This window comes from Aptenodytes patagonicus, chromosome 22 (genome assembly GCF_965638725.1).
Source record: "Aptenodytes patagonicus chromosome 22, bAptPat1.pri.cur, whole genome shotgun sequence".
Lineage (NCBI taxonomy): Eukaryota > Metazoa > Chordata > Aves > Sphenisciformes > Spheniscidae > Aptenodytes > Aptenodytes patagonicus.
The window spans coordinates 239809-251984 of record NC_134970.1 but is presented as its reverse complement, the minus strand read 5'-3'; the positions used below and the strand labels follow the sequence as shown (position 1 = coordinate 251984).

Below are 12176 nucleotides of genomic sequence, written 5' to 3'. Positions count from 1 at the left end.
AAATATGTAAAACGTTACTTTTCAACAGTTTCTGTCTGGTGTGATATCTTTAGATATACCTATATAATTTGTAACATTTCCTTTCTTATCCTAACTCTGAACAAATTAAGGAGTCACCTTTGGAATTACTTGATTTGTAAAATTATCCTTACTTTTGAAAAATGCAATTACAGAAATAATATCTTTAATAAACTGTTACTATTTTCATTTAGTACATGGTGTCATTGATATACTTGAAATAATGACCTATCTCAGTTACCAATAGTAGAAAAGAATAGTGCATTAGGACAAATTGTTAATAACTGTACTGTAAAAATATGTCACTTGTATTTTTTGTCATTATATCTGCACATTTTCTGTCAGCAGCATCTTAGTTTTTCTTCCCATTCTGTACACTCTTTCGTTATTCTCTGTTGTCGCCCATGAGGAGTCTTTCATAAGGTCATGAAGTAACAGTATTATTAAAGTAGTTGAGCACTCTTTTGTTTGGAGAACTGATCTGGAACCTGAACTGCACAACAAAAAGAGTTATTTGCTTGCTGAAATCTGGAATTTTGAAGATTCCGACCTACTTGATGCAGTTAAATCATTACATAATTCTGTTAACTTATTAAAGTATAGCATTTGTTTTACTTTATTTTAACAGAATAAAGTGCTGAAAAAGAAAATTACTGCAGAAAGCAAGAAAACAAGTATTTATGAAGGGAAGGTAGGTTTAAATAACTTCATGTACAAGATGAGGGTAAAGCACAAAGACTGAATGTTTGAAGTCCCAGTGTAACTAATGATAATACCTTAAGCACGTTCTTAACTGTTTTATGGATCTGGGATACAGATTTTACAGGAATGAGCCCATAATTTTTGGAAGATGCTTCCATTTTTAATCATTGGACACTAACTGGGCTATTAGACATTTGTAAGAGATGGACATCATATCTCAAGGAATTATGCTCCTAATCAGTCCCTTTCTTTTTTGGTTGATAGTGTACTGAACCTCATTCAGTAATGCCACCCCATTGAAATAGAAAAGCAATTAAAAGAAATACATGTATTATTCACTTTAGGCAGTTCTCTTACTGTGTTCTGCAGTGGTAAGTCCCTGATTAGAATATTGTGTTCGGTTTTGGGTACCACACTTCAAGAAAGATGTAGGCTGTTTTGAGGGTATTCTTATGAGAAACTTAAAAGGAAAAATTATAACCAAAATGCACACTTGGGAGGAAAACATACCATAAACCAGTTAAAGTCTTAAATAGATTTACAAGGGAGGGAATAAAATCTTCATCTGTATCTTTTTTCCAAAGATTTCACAGCATTTAGGGTGACTGCTTAGGAATAGACTCTTTCCATTTGTTTCATACCAAATTCTCATTAATATTAGCAGCTAAAAGGAATTAATCTTTTTTAGAACTAAATAAAATTCTGAAAATAAACTATTGCTAGATAAACTGTTTCTTCACTTCTTAATTGAAAAAAAGATTTAATTGTAAACATAATACAGTCATATTGCTGAAGTCTTAGGAGACTATCTTAGGAGACTACCAGTTATGCTTCATTTCCCTACCTTGCATTCCACGCCAGCAATACTAAAGAGTCTTTTGTACAAAAGGCAGAATAGTGTTAGATTGCGAATAGATGGTTCCCTTATATTGGAATGATTCTTTGTGATTGACTAGCCTCTAGCTTTAGGACTGTTTTATTGACTGGGGTGCACAAAACTGGTATGGGCTGTCTTTCCCATTGTGGTGTTGCCATTGTTTCTATGAGTATTTTCTAACTCACTTCAAGCCAAAGTTCAACTCTTTATGAAAAAAGCTGAATATTAAATAGGAAATAGTTCAGTCATATACCTGAAAAGTAACAGAGTGGTTCTGCTTGAAAATAAGAGGTAAAAAAAAATCATTGGCATATTTATTCCTGAACAAATAACAGCAATAATTCTGCATTCTCAAAAGGTGAATAAATTACAGTTAGAAATGGAAAGTATGAACAAGCAACATAAGGAAACAGTTGACATCTATCAAAAAGACATTGAAACAAAAAAAGTAAATGAAAATAAACTTCTTGAAGAGGTGAGAGTTGTTAATTTTTACTGCAACTTTTTAATTATTTTTTTGATGTATGATGGTTTTATGAAGCTGTATCGGCCAGAGTCCTTGCTCTTCCGTAGCAGTCTTATCAACATAAATGGAACTTCTTGTGTATGCATGTGAGCAAAGCTTTAGTACATTAGATCCTTAAGTTGAAGTATTTGTATATGTCTTTAAAAATAAGAACCCAGTTAAAAATTCTTTTTGTCAAGATATTGTTCACAGAAATTCTATTCTTGGTATAAATACAGCATAAGCAAATTAGATTATAACTTTTCCCATATTAGTATTTTTCTGCCCACACTTTTTTGATGGTAATATCAAAAAATGTTAGGGCAGAGTGCTTGAAGTGGCCTTGTGGTTCGAGATGACACTTGTCTGCCATGGAAGAATGGATGTACTTTTAATCTAGGTTTATTTGCCCATTTTAACAATATGTATAAAACATGGAGGATTTGAAAAGCATCTTAAGAGCAAATGAAGACTACACTAAATGAGACTATATATACATTGCACCCACAGGGGTAAGAAGAACTGAAACTTAAGATTTTTTTAAAAATATATTGCTGTTAATTGTTCATGAATTAAATGAAACTTGTTACTAACAGGTAGAAAAGATGAGGTTGCTTGCTGATGAAGCAACAATAACACAGAGAGAAACTGATATCCGATGTCAACACAAGATAACTGAAATGGTGGCACTTATGGAAAAACACAAGGTAAGAGATTTTACTGATTTCTGTGATTTGTAATGTGTGATACTATGTTAAGTAAAAACCTTTCAAAACCAGAATATTACAAATCAGAAAGTGAAACTTCATAATAAAGACCTGAGTCTAGGAAAAGGAAGTTGAACACATGCTTGACTTTTCATCATCTAAAAATAAATTCATCTTCAGATTTTGAAAACATGCCTACTGGCAGATAAATTCCATTTATCTAAATTTCTAGGATTTTTATTTGTATTCAGGCTTCCTTTGATACCATCCTAGTGCAGTGTTCTTCAGTATCAGTTTGGGCCTTTTTTTCTGAGGAGATTACATAGTGACCTTCAGCAGTTTAACTTAACATATTTTAATTTGCATTCCTTATTACTCTGTTTTTCAGTATATTTAGCAGATACCATTAATAAAAATAATATGGCTAGCTTTTATGTGCTGGAACACATACTGCTGCCTAGAGATAAAGCATTCTCAGTCAGCCCACAAAATAATACTGCTTGTGCATTTTCTGTTTTACAGTTTCTGCTGAAGCATCAATGTTTGTTCATAGTGCTTTCTCAATCTTCAGAAGAGCCTTATTTGAAAAAATGAGTACTATTTTAAGACTAGGTAGATCTAAAATTGTAACATTTAGTCAAATGTTTTGAGTTTATTGTTTTTTTTTTTTTTAACACAGCATGAATATGATAAAATGGTTGAAGAAAAAGATACAGAGTTAAAACTTTATAAAATAAAAGAGCAAGAGCAGTTATCATCAAAAAGATCATTGGTAAGGTGTACTCTTCAGCACTAAATAATTAAATGGAGGGGCTGCTGTCCTTAAAGTGTAATATAATGATAAATATATTAGACTTCTTCCTGTTTAACACTTGGGGGGGTTAAGTGTCTGCTTTAGTGGGACTGAACAGTAAAGATCAACCCACTAATTTCTGTTTACTGTTATTTTCTTACGGATTTTGTTATGTGCATTAAAAAAACACGTTTCTCAAAATAAATTGGAGTTGCTGCCTGATAGCGCATCATGTTCTAACCTCACTGTCTGAATAAGAAACTTTTGTATTAAATAGCTGGATTCCACCGCCCACCCCCCTGTTCTCACAGCTGTTTTAAGTTCTTACCTTGAACAGTTCTGGTCAAGTACCTGTTTCTTAGCAGTACTTCAGCTCTTTTTAAAACAAACGAAAACAAAACTTCAAGTCTAGAGTTGCATTGTTGGGTTTTTTTGCCTTCCCCCCCCCCCCCCCCCCCCCCTTTCTGGGAAGCTTAGCTTTGAGAAATATTCTGAGAGCCAACATCCCCTCAAGACTTTCACAAAAGTGTAGTTCTACAGCATCTACTTAAAATGCAGTATTTTTCTGACATTTCCCTTCACAGAGCTTTTTTTTAGTTAGATTTTTTAATAGAAGGAGGTGTGACTCAAGTCTACATGTTTTGGGTTTTTTTGGTTTTTTTTTTTTAATTTGGTAACTGCTGCTTTGATCATCTGTTATTCTAGTGATTGAATCATTCTGAAAATGAATTGTAGATACCTCTTGGCATGCTAACTTTATCAATAAGTTAGCTCTGTTGAACAAATGGAATTTTCTTTTGTTTATAACGAATATCCCTATTAATTACTGTCTCACTTGGACTGTTTTCTTTTTTCCAGGTTAAGCATAGTTTAACCCTATCCTTTATCTAATTGTTTTTAGGAAAGTGAGCTGTCATGTTTGAAAAGCGAACTGTCATCCCTTAAGGAACAACTTAAAGCAGAAATTGAAGAGAAGGTATTTTTCTTTATTATTAAATGTAGCAGTATGGGTGACGTGTGGCCTGGTCTTACGCACTATAATAATGACAGCTGTGAAGTGCACTTTTGATTGTAGGTCTTGCTCTCACTTGCTGTCTGATTTCAAGAGCTTGATGCTCTCTGAAGTCATTATGTCTCATTTCTGGTGGTAGTGAATGTTTTGCATTACTCCTTAATTGGTAAGTATGAGGGAAGCCAGGAGAAATTGAAACCCTACGAAGAACTGTCCAAGCTTGCAGGGATGATGTCAGGAAAGCCAAAGCCAATCTGGAGGTAAAACTGACAAAAGAAATGAAGAGCAATAGAGTTTTTTTCTTGTATTTAAATGGTATTTCTTGTACTTCATTTTGTTCCCATTGACTCTTGTCCTTTCACTGGATACCACTGAGAAAGTCTTGCTCCGTCTTCTTTACTCCTTCCCATAAGGTATTTATACACACTGATAATATGCCCCCGAGCTTTCTCTTCTTGAGGCTAAACTATCCCAGCTCTCTCAAGTTCTGATGACAAAGGACAAGGAAAAGGCTGTGGTACTCGATGGGACCTGGAAAGTCTGGAGAAAGGAAGACTTACCCTTGGTGGAGGAGGATCAGGTTAGGGATTCTTAGGACGTACATAAGTCCATGGGATCTGATGGGACACATCCATAAGGGCTGAGGGAGGTGGCCACTATCATTGCAAGGACGCGCTCGGTTACCTTTGAAGGGTCATGGTGACTGGCAGAGGTTCCTGAGGACTTGAAGAAAGCAAACGTCATTCCTACCTTCAAGAAGGGCAAGAAGCAGGATCTGGTGAAATGTAGGCTAGTCAGCCTCACCTCAGTCCCTGGAAAGGTAATGCAACAAATAATCCTGGAAACCGTTTCCAAACGTATGGAAGGACAAGAAGATGATTGGGAGTAGTCAGCATAGATTTATATGAAGGGGCAACTGTGCTTAACCAACCTGATTGCCTTCTGTGATGAGATGACTGACTTGGCAGATGAGGGGAGAACGCTGGACGTTGTTTATCTCGGCCTTAGTAAGGCTTCAGCACTGTCCCTCATAACACCCTTATAGGCAAACTGATACATGATTGGACAGTAAAGTAGATTGAAAACTGGCTGAACTGCTGGGCTTAAGGGATTGCGATTAGTGTGGCACAAAGTCCAACCAGAGGCCGGTCACTAGTGGTGTACACCGGGGGTTGATTCTGGGTCCAATACTGTTTAACATCTTCATTAATGACATAGATGATGGGACAGGGTGCAGCCTTGGCAAGTTTGCAGATGATACAGAATTGGGATAAATGGTTGATACAGCAGGTGGTTATGCTGTCTTTCAGAGGGATCTGGACAGGCTGGAGACACGGGTGAACAGGAATCCCATCAGGTTTAACAGAGGGAAATGCAAAGTCCTGCACTGGGGAAGCAATAACTTTTAGAACCGGTACAGGTTAGGGGCTGACAGGCTTGAAAGCAGCTTTGCAGGAAAAGCACTGGGGTTCTGGTGAACAGCAAGCTGAACACAAGCCAGAAATGTGCTCAGCATCTTAGACTGTATTAGGAAGACTGTTGCCAGCAGGTCAAGGGAGCTGATCTTTTTCCTATACTCCGCAGTGGTGAGATCACATTTAGAGTATTATTTCCAGTTCTGGGCTGCCCAGTAAAAGACAGACAAGGGCATACTGGAGCAAATGCAGCAAAAGGCCAAAAATCATTAAGGGATTGGAGTATCTGACAGAAAAGAGGGACTGAGAGAGCTGGAGTAGTTTAGCCTCAAGAAGAGAAAGCTCGGGGGCATATTATCAGTGTGTATAAATACCTTATGGGAAGGAGTAAAGAAGATGGAGCAAGACTTTCTCAGTGGTATCCAGTGAAAGGACAAGAGTCAATGGGAACAAAATGAAGTACAAGAAATACCGTTTAAACACAAGAAAAAACTCTCTTACTGTAAGGGCGATAAAACACAGGAACAGGTTGCAGAAAGAGGTTGTGGAGTCTCCATGCTTGGAGACATTCAGAACCCTGTTGGACACAGTCCTGATCAACCTACTCTAGTTCACTCTGCTGTGAAAAGGGGTGTTTAGACTAGATGATCTCCAGAGGTCCATTCCAACCTTAACAATTCTGTGATTTTGTGATTGCTATAAAGTATTCTTCAGCTGGCAAAAGAAATGCAAAATAGAATTAAAAAGATAGTGAAGGAACATTTATTTCAATAAACAAGAATGCTTCCAGTTTCTTGCATAAAATAATAACTAGAAAATAGAGCTCTCCCCCCCCCCCCCCCCCAATACAGCTGTGATAAAAATGTATGCTCGTTAAAAAGGGATGTTATGTAGGTTCCTTAGCAGAGATGGGAGAAGTTGTATAAGAAATGAAACTGTGAATAGAAAAGTAATGTCTTTTGAATGCTGCAGTTTGACTAAATCTGGGTCATACATTTGTGTGAACTTTATAATAGAGTATGATTGTGGACTGTGTTCTGTAATTACACCAAGAAGATTTTCAACAACTGAATTCAAATAAAGTATTTACTTCCTATCACATAACTCTTTTTAGGAGAATCTTGCAAAAGAACCCCCCCAAAATATGGTTCCTGAAAATGAAAAGAAGCACAAGGTAGCTTTAACCTTATCATTAATTAATTTTAGAATTTGGTAATATTTATACATATGCAATTTAATTGACGTTCCATGATAAACTATGTACACTCAACAAAAGACATTGAAATGCTTTTAATTTAAACCTTTTTTAATTTTAGAAAATACAAACTCATTTTTCTGAGACTCCTAAACCTCATTTAGATCTGGACTCTGCATCTATTAATGTAAAAAATAAAAAGTCTCCCAATGATATTCCTATAAAAGTCAACATGATGGAAAAGAAAAAAATGCCTCCTTCAGTATCTGCAAAAAGTCCCTTGGGTAGTCCATCATTAAAGGTTTGTAACTCATAATAGTGAATTGTTCCTGTTTTATTTTTCTGACTGTATTTCTTACTTCTCTGTAGATGCTTATTTATTTTTTGTTGTGATAAGCAGGGATTTAAACGGTAGATAGACACAAAAAAAAATGTATTCCACAGCAATATTAGAAAGCAGTTTGTGTAAGGGCTCCCACGGTGTGTCATTTTTCTTGCTCAGTTACTTAATTTGTCTGTTTCATTGATCAGTAACAATTCCTGTCCTAGAGGGACTGTGATCTTAATAATGTCTCTGGAATTCTTTTACGTAGTCTTAAAAGAAGAGTGTTGTCTGTTTGTAAAGGCACATTTTTCTCTATGGAACAGAAAATAGCTTGTGTAGCTGTGAAAATTATCAAAGTATTCCTGACTGCTTCGTCATAACTGTAAAACCTATGCTTCTACCCTGTCAGAAGCTCTCATGTGATGTTTATATCTTAACAATAGAAACAACTACCATTTTTATGTTATCCTTTCTAAAAAGGATTGCATTGTTCCATTGCAATGTTTCTGAGAAGTTTAACTTACAGCAAAAGAACCATTTAAGTAAAAACAATCTTGTTCTTCATATCACTATCAGTGTCTTTCTGAAGGCTCTTTCCTGCAGTTTTGTTTGTTTGCATTCTCTTGAACGTTGGTTATAGTCTGCATGTAGTGACTACCGTTCAGAATAACCTGAATTTCTGCAGATAAGCATGAAGAAGTTAGATATAGTGTGCCACAAAACTTGATTCTTCCACAGCTTCCTGTCATTCCTTGTTTGGCAACAAAAAAAGGATTTTTGATTTCCCCCCCCCTTCTTTGTTTGGGTCTTTGCTTCACATTTTGGATGGAAAGATAATTGTTTCACGGCATCTCTCTAGTGTCTTCCTGGATACTCAGTCTGTAAACTGGGTTATGAGTTTGGTTTTAGATTCTGTAATTACCACTGAAAATGTAATTTTAAATGCCTTTTTTTTTTTTTCCCCCAGACATATATTATAAAGACTCCTCCAATACATAAACTGCAAAGTGAAAGCGCAAATCTGCATTCAGAACAGTGCATGAGGAAAAAGCAAAAAGTCCTTCTACAGCTGGATGCTCAGTCAGATAGCTCTGAACACAGTGACCTCCTGGTAAAAATCAGAACAAATAGTGTACTTAGCAGTGTGCATAAAGAACTGTTCTATCTAAGAATGTATATAAAGCATGTGGGGTTCTGTATCCAAGACAATATTTATGTGTCCATTTTTATTTCACTGGTTCTTTCTGGAATTGTATTTATATGTACATAATTAGTAACTATATGACAAACAGAGTACCACTATACAAAAATATGTATTAACTTTTATAATGGTTTTTAACACTGTTTTTATTGACCTGTTGAGGCTTCATAGTAACATCTTAAACCCCCCCCCCCCCCCCCCCCCCCCAATATTCCTGGGGGGAAAGGAAATATATTTTTTAATATAGTGTGATTAAGTAACTATTTTATTTTTAATTTAAGAGCATAGTCTCAGAGGAAGAAATGTTTAAAAAATTGTACAAAGATTATCCTCAGGCTTCACAATTATATGCCATGACACCAAAAAAGGTACCGTAGCTTTTCTTCAGATCAAAACAAACAGTTAATCAAATTGGTTATAGAAACTAATGGATGGCTTTATTTTTTTTCTTAGAAACCAACTACATCAAACGTGAAAACTCCAGGCTCTGTACTGAAACTTACAACCATGAGAAAAATGCGAGAGGCTGGATGGACTGCAGTTTCTAAAATGGACAGGAAAAGAAAAATTAAAGAAGCTGAAAAGCTCTTTACTTAAAATGAAAAAAAGATTAGTGCCCTAGCATTATTTGATTAGTACAACCACAGTAGTAGTGTTCTTTCAGAGTTAGTACATTGTTGCATTTTTCTGTCATGCTCAGTATGTTTAATAGTACATTCATTTCCTTTATACACATATACTTTATAGGTACATAACTACATCAACCTGCAGGGCATTTTCTACATTTCATTCCCTACGCTATAAAAAGGTGGGAGACAAATTAGCCCATTTTTAATATTATAAATAAGTATAACTGCATAGAAAGCTGTTTCAAGAAGAAAAAAAAAAAGTCCGGCATTAGAAATACTGGTTTTAAAGAAATTCAGTTTTGTTCTTTTAAATTTACTCTCTTTTTCTTAATACATAATTCACAAAAGGGTATTATTTAGTGAAAGAAATAGTGAAGCTGTTAAAATGCATGCACTTTTACCTGAAGTCGTCTTGCTTTTTCGTTAATTTTAAATGTTGTCAGAACTGTCTTTTTAGGCTGTTTTCAGTAACTACTATTTCAGTATGTTAGAACAGTTTTGAAACTTTTAAAATTGAATTTTCAATAGAATTACTTTGGTTTAAAAAGATTGCAGCTTCATAAGGAATAAAATATGCATGCATGTTTTAAGATTGTAAAAACAATGTTAAGATGTCATTAAATTGTTTATCTGAAACATAAAGTGTGGGACCAAATGTTGTTGATTTATGTATTAGAACAGAGAGATAAATCACCAGGCAGCCTTCCTAAGGACTAACAGCTTCTGCCATGTACGTGTAAGAATAGTTTAGAGTAACATCCAAAGGTCTGAAAGAATATACTGGTTTCTCCATATTTGGAGATGGAATCTGTTATGCAAGCAAATTTTCTGAGAAGTTAGAATGACTTTTCTTGCTGGTAAGGTATTTCATATGTTTGTGGAATATTGAGTTTTTTATAATATATCTGCTTAAATAGTATAAATCAGACCAAATGGAGAACAGAGAAACTGCTTATAACAGACAAATTCCAGGTGTCTGTTCTTTCCAAGAAAGATTATTTCACCATAAGTAGTGTGAAAAAATCCATTTAAACCTCTCCCAGATACATTACTTACCTATTTTTTGACTGGATACAGAGAATGTCATGCAAAGTCAGTTATTCTTCATTTTAGTTCAGGATGTTACCTCCTAATATCTCTTGAGCTACTTTGCAAGAAGAAGAAAATGCAGTCAGCAGAAACACAACATATATGTGCAGTTTGTCATTTATTTTAATAGGGGGTGGTGTTTTATACAAGATGTAAATACCTGCCAAGGTTTGTTACTTCATTTCAAGATGGCATATTTCTAATTTTGACTGTTGCTGTTGTGGACATTTTCAACAGATATGCAGACTCGACTATTAAGCTAGTTACTGAGCAATCAAAAATAAAAATTCCAGTTGTTTCTGAGTATAATGAGACTTCTACTATCTAGTCTTCTCAGCTATGGCTCACATGTAGATCCATGAACTGTAATTTTGCAATCTGGAAGTTAAGATCAAAATCCACATCAAGTGTAGCCTATCCACATTCATAGCTTTGCTAATTCCAGAATATGTGATATTTGAATGCCTTGCTAAAAAAACAGGATTTAAATGATTGTTCATTGAGATTTTACATGAAAAATAAATTGGTATCTACCAAACATGATTTCCAGTATAGTGGTATATGTACAGTATCTGACATTGTAGGAGAAGAAATGACAAAAAACTTAAGCAGTAAGAATTAGAAATGCTAGTTAACTATTGTAGGAGTTTCTGCATGTCACAGTGAGTCTTGTGGTAATTAAAACGTCTTGAAGGTGGAGAAAAGTCCAGGTAAACAGGTAAAAACTCAAGCCTGCATTGCCCCCATCTAGACTCAAATGGTAAGTAATCAGTTAGGACCTCGTTATTTTCCAGGACTGTCATGGCAGGATTGTGAATCCGTGGTACATCATATAATCCTCTTGATATCATGAGTGTGTCATGTGGTGTAGTGTATAAATCATCTGCAAAATTACAAAAATACTGTTAGTACCACTATAGAAAGCTTACAGGAAATATAATCAACTAGGAAGGAGGTAAAATCATATTTGCCTCATACTATGCCTGTTTCTGTGAATGGACTATATATGGTAAATAAAACTGAAAATATAAACAACTCTATGTTAGGCATTAATCCAGTTTGCATAGGAAAAGCAAATGAAAATTAAAAAGTGCATGTGCTTTGGCTTGCGAATCCTTCAGGTAGCACACAATTTAAAAAAGTAAAAATTGAAAGCTACCAGTTAGCAACTATTTATAGCAGTGAATATTGATGCTTTTGTCTGTGGAATTTTATTAAAGTTTTAAAGGCTATATTCTGACATTAGCCATGATATTTGTTATTGGCTAGTCCCATTTACTACAAGTAAGAGTTTTTTATATATATATATATATATATATATTTATATATATGCTTTATTTAAAAGTATTAGTAAGATAAGCTTATTTCTAAATGTCTTTTTCACAAGGTTTTAAAATGCATATTAACGTGAGCCAATAAGTGTAGTTATCAATTAAGTTATCAATTAAACAGAATATTTCTTTTTTTTCAGTGCTATTTCCAGTGAAATACATATACATGATATATTTGTCACGTTTCTTTTCACTCTAGGTCTTTACTAATAATTTTAAGGAGGATGTGGCCTTCAGTGTCTGAGGTATAATATGTCTTCCAAGCAAGAATATAATTGATAATGACTGCAGATACCAATTTATTACTTCTTTCAGTGGAGCAGCTGAGGACCTGCAGTTTCCAACAGGAAGATTGTCAATATCAGGTTACCTTCACT

At 34.9% G+C, this 12176-nt stretch overlaps 1 protein-coding gene and 1 long non-coding RNA gene across 2 annotated transcripts in view; one reads left to right on the top strand and one right to left on the bottom strand.

The window, feature by feature from the left end:
* The window catches only part of SYCP1 (synaptonemal complex protein 1), a 26988-nt gene extending 17364 nt beyond the window's left edge, over positions 1-9624 (top strand). Inside the window, exons 22-31 of the mRNA XM_076357787.1 lie at positions 647-709; positions 1956-2072; positions 2699-2809; positions 3489-3581; positions 4504-4578; positions 7144-7203; positions 7346-7525; positions 8517-8660; positions 9032-9118; positions 9204-9624. Of these exons, the coding sequence (XP_076213902.1) occupies positions 647-709; positions 1956-2072; positions 2699-2809; positions 3489-3581; positions 4504-4578; positions 7144-7203; positions 7346-7525; positions 8517-8660; positions 9032-9118; positions 9204-9347 (1074 nt within the window). The 3' untranslated portion in view covers positions 9348-9624. The remainder of the gene's footprint in view (positions 1-646; positions 710-1955; positions 2073-2698; positions 2810-3488; positions 3582-4503; positions 4579-7143; positions 7204-7345; positions 7526-8516; positions 8661-9031; positions 9119-9203) is intronic.
* Positions 9229-12176, bottom strand: part of LOC143169944 (uncharacterized) — an 18746-nt gene continuing 15798 nt past the window's right edge. The window contains exons 2-4 of the long non-coding RNA XR_012996974.1: positions 11248-11351; positions 10436-10523; positions 9229-9294 (exon numbers count right to left, since the gene is read on the bottom strand). This is a non-coding gene — a long non-coding RNA (uncharacterized LOC143169944). The remainder of the gene's footprint in view (positions 9295-10435; positions 10524-11247; positions 11352-12176) is intronic.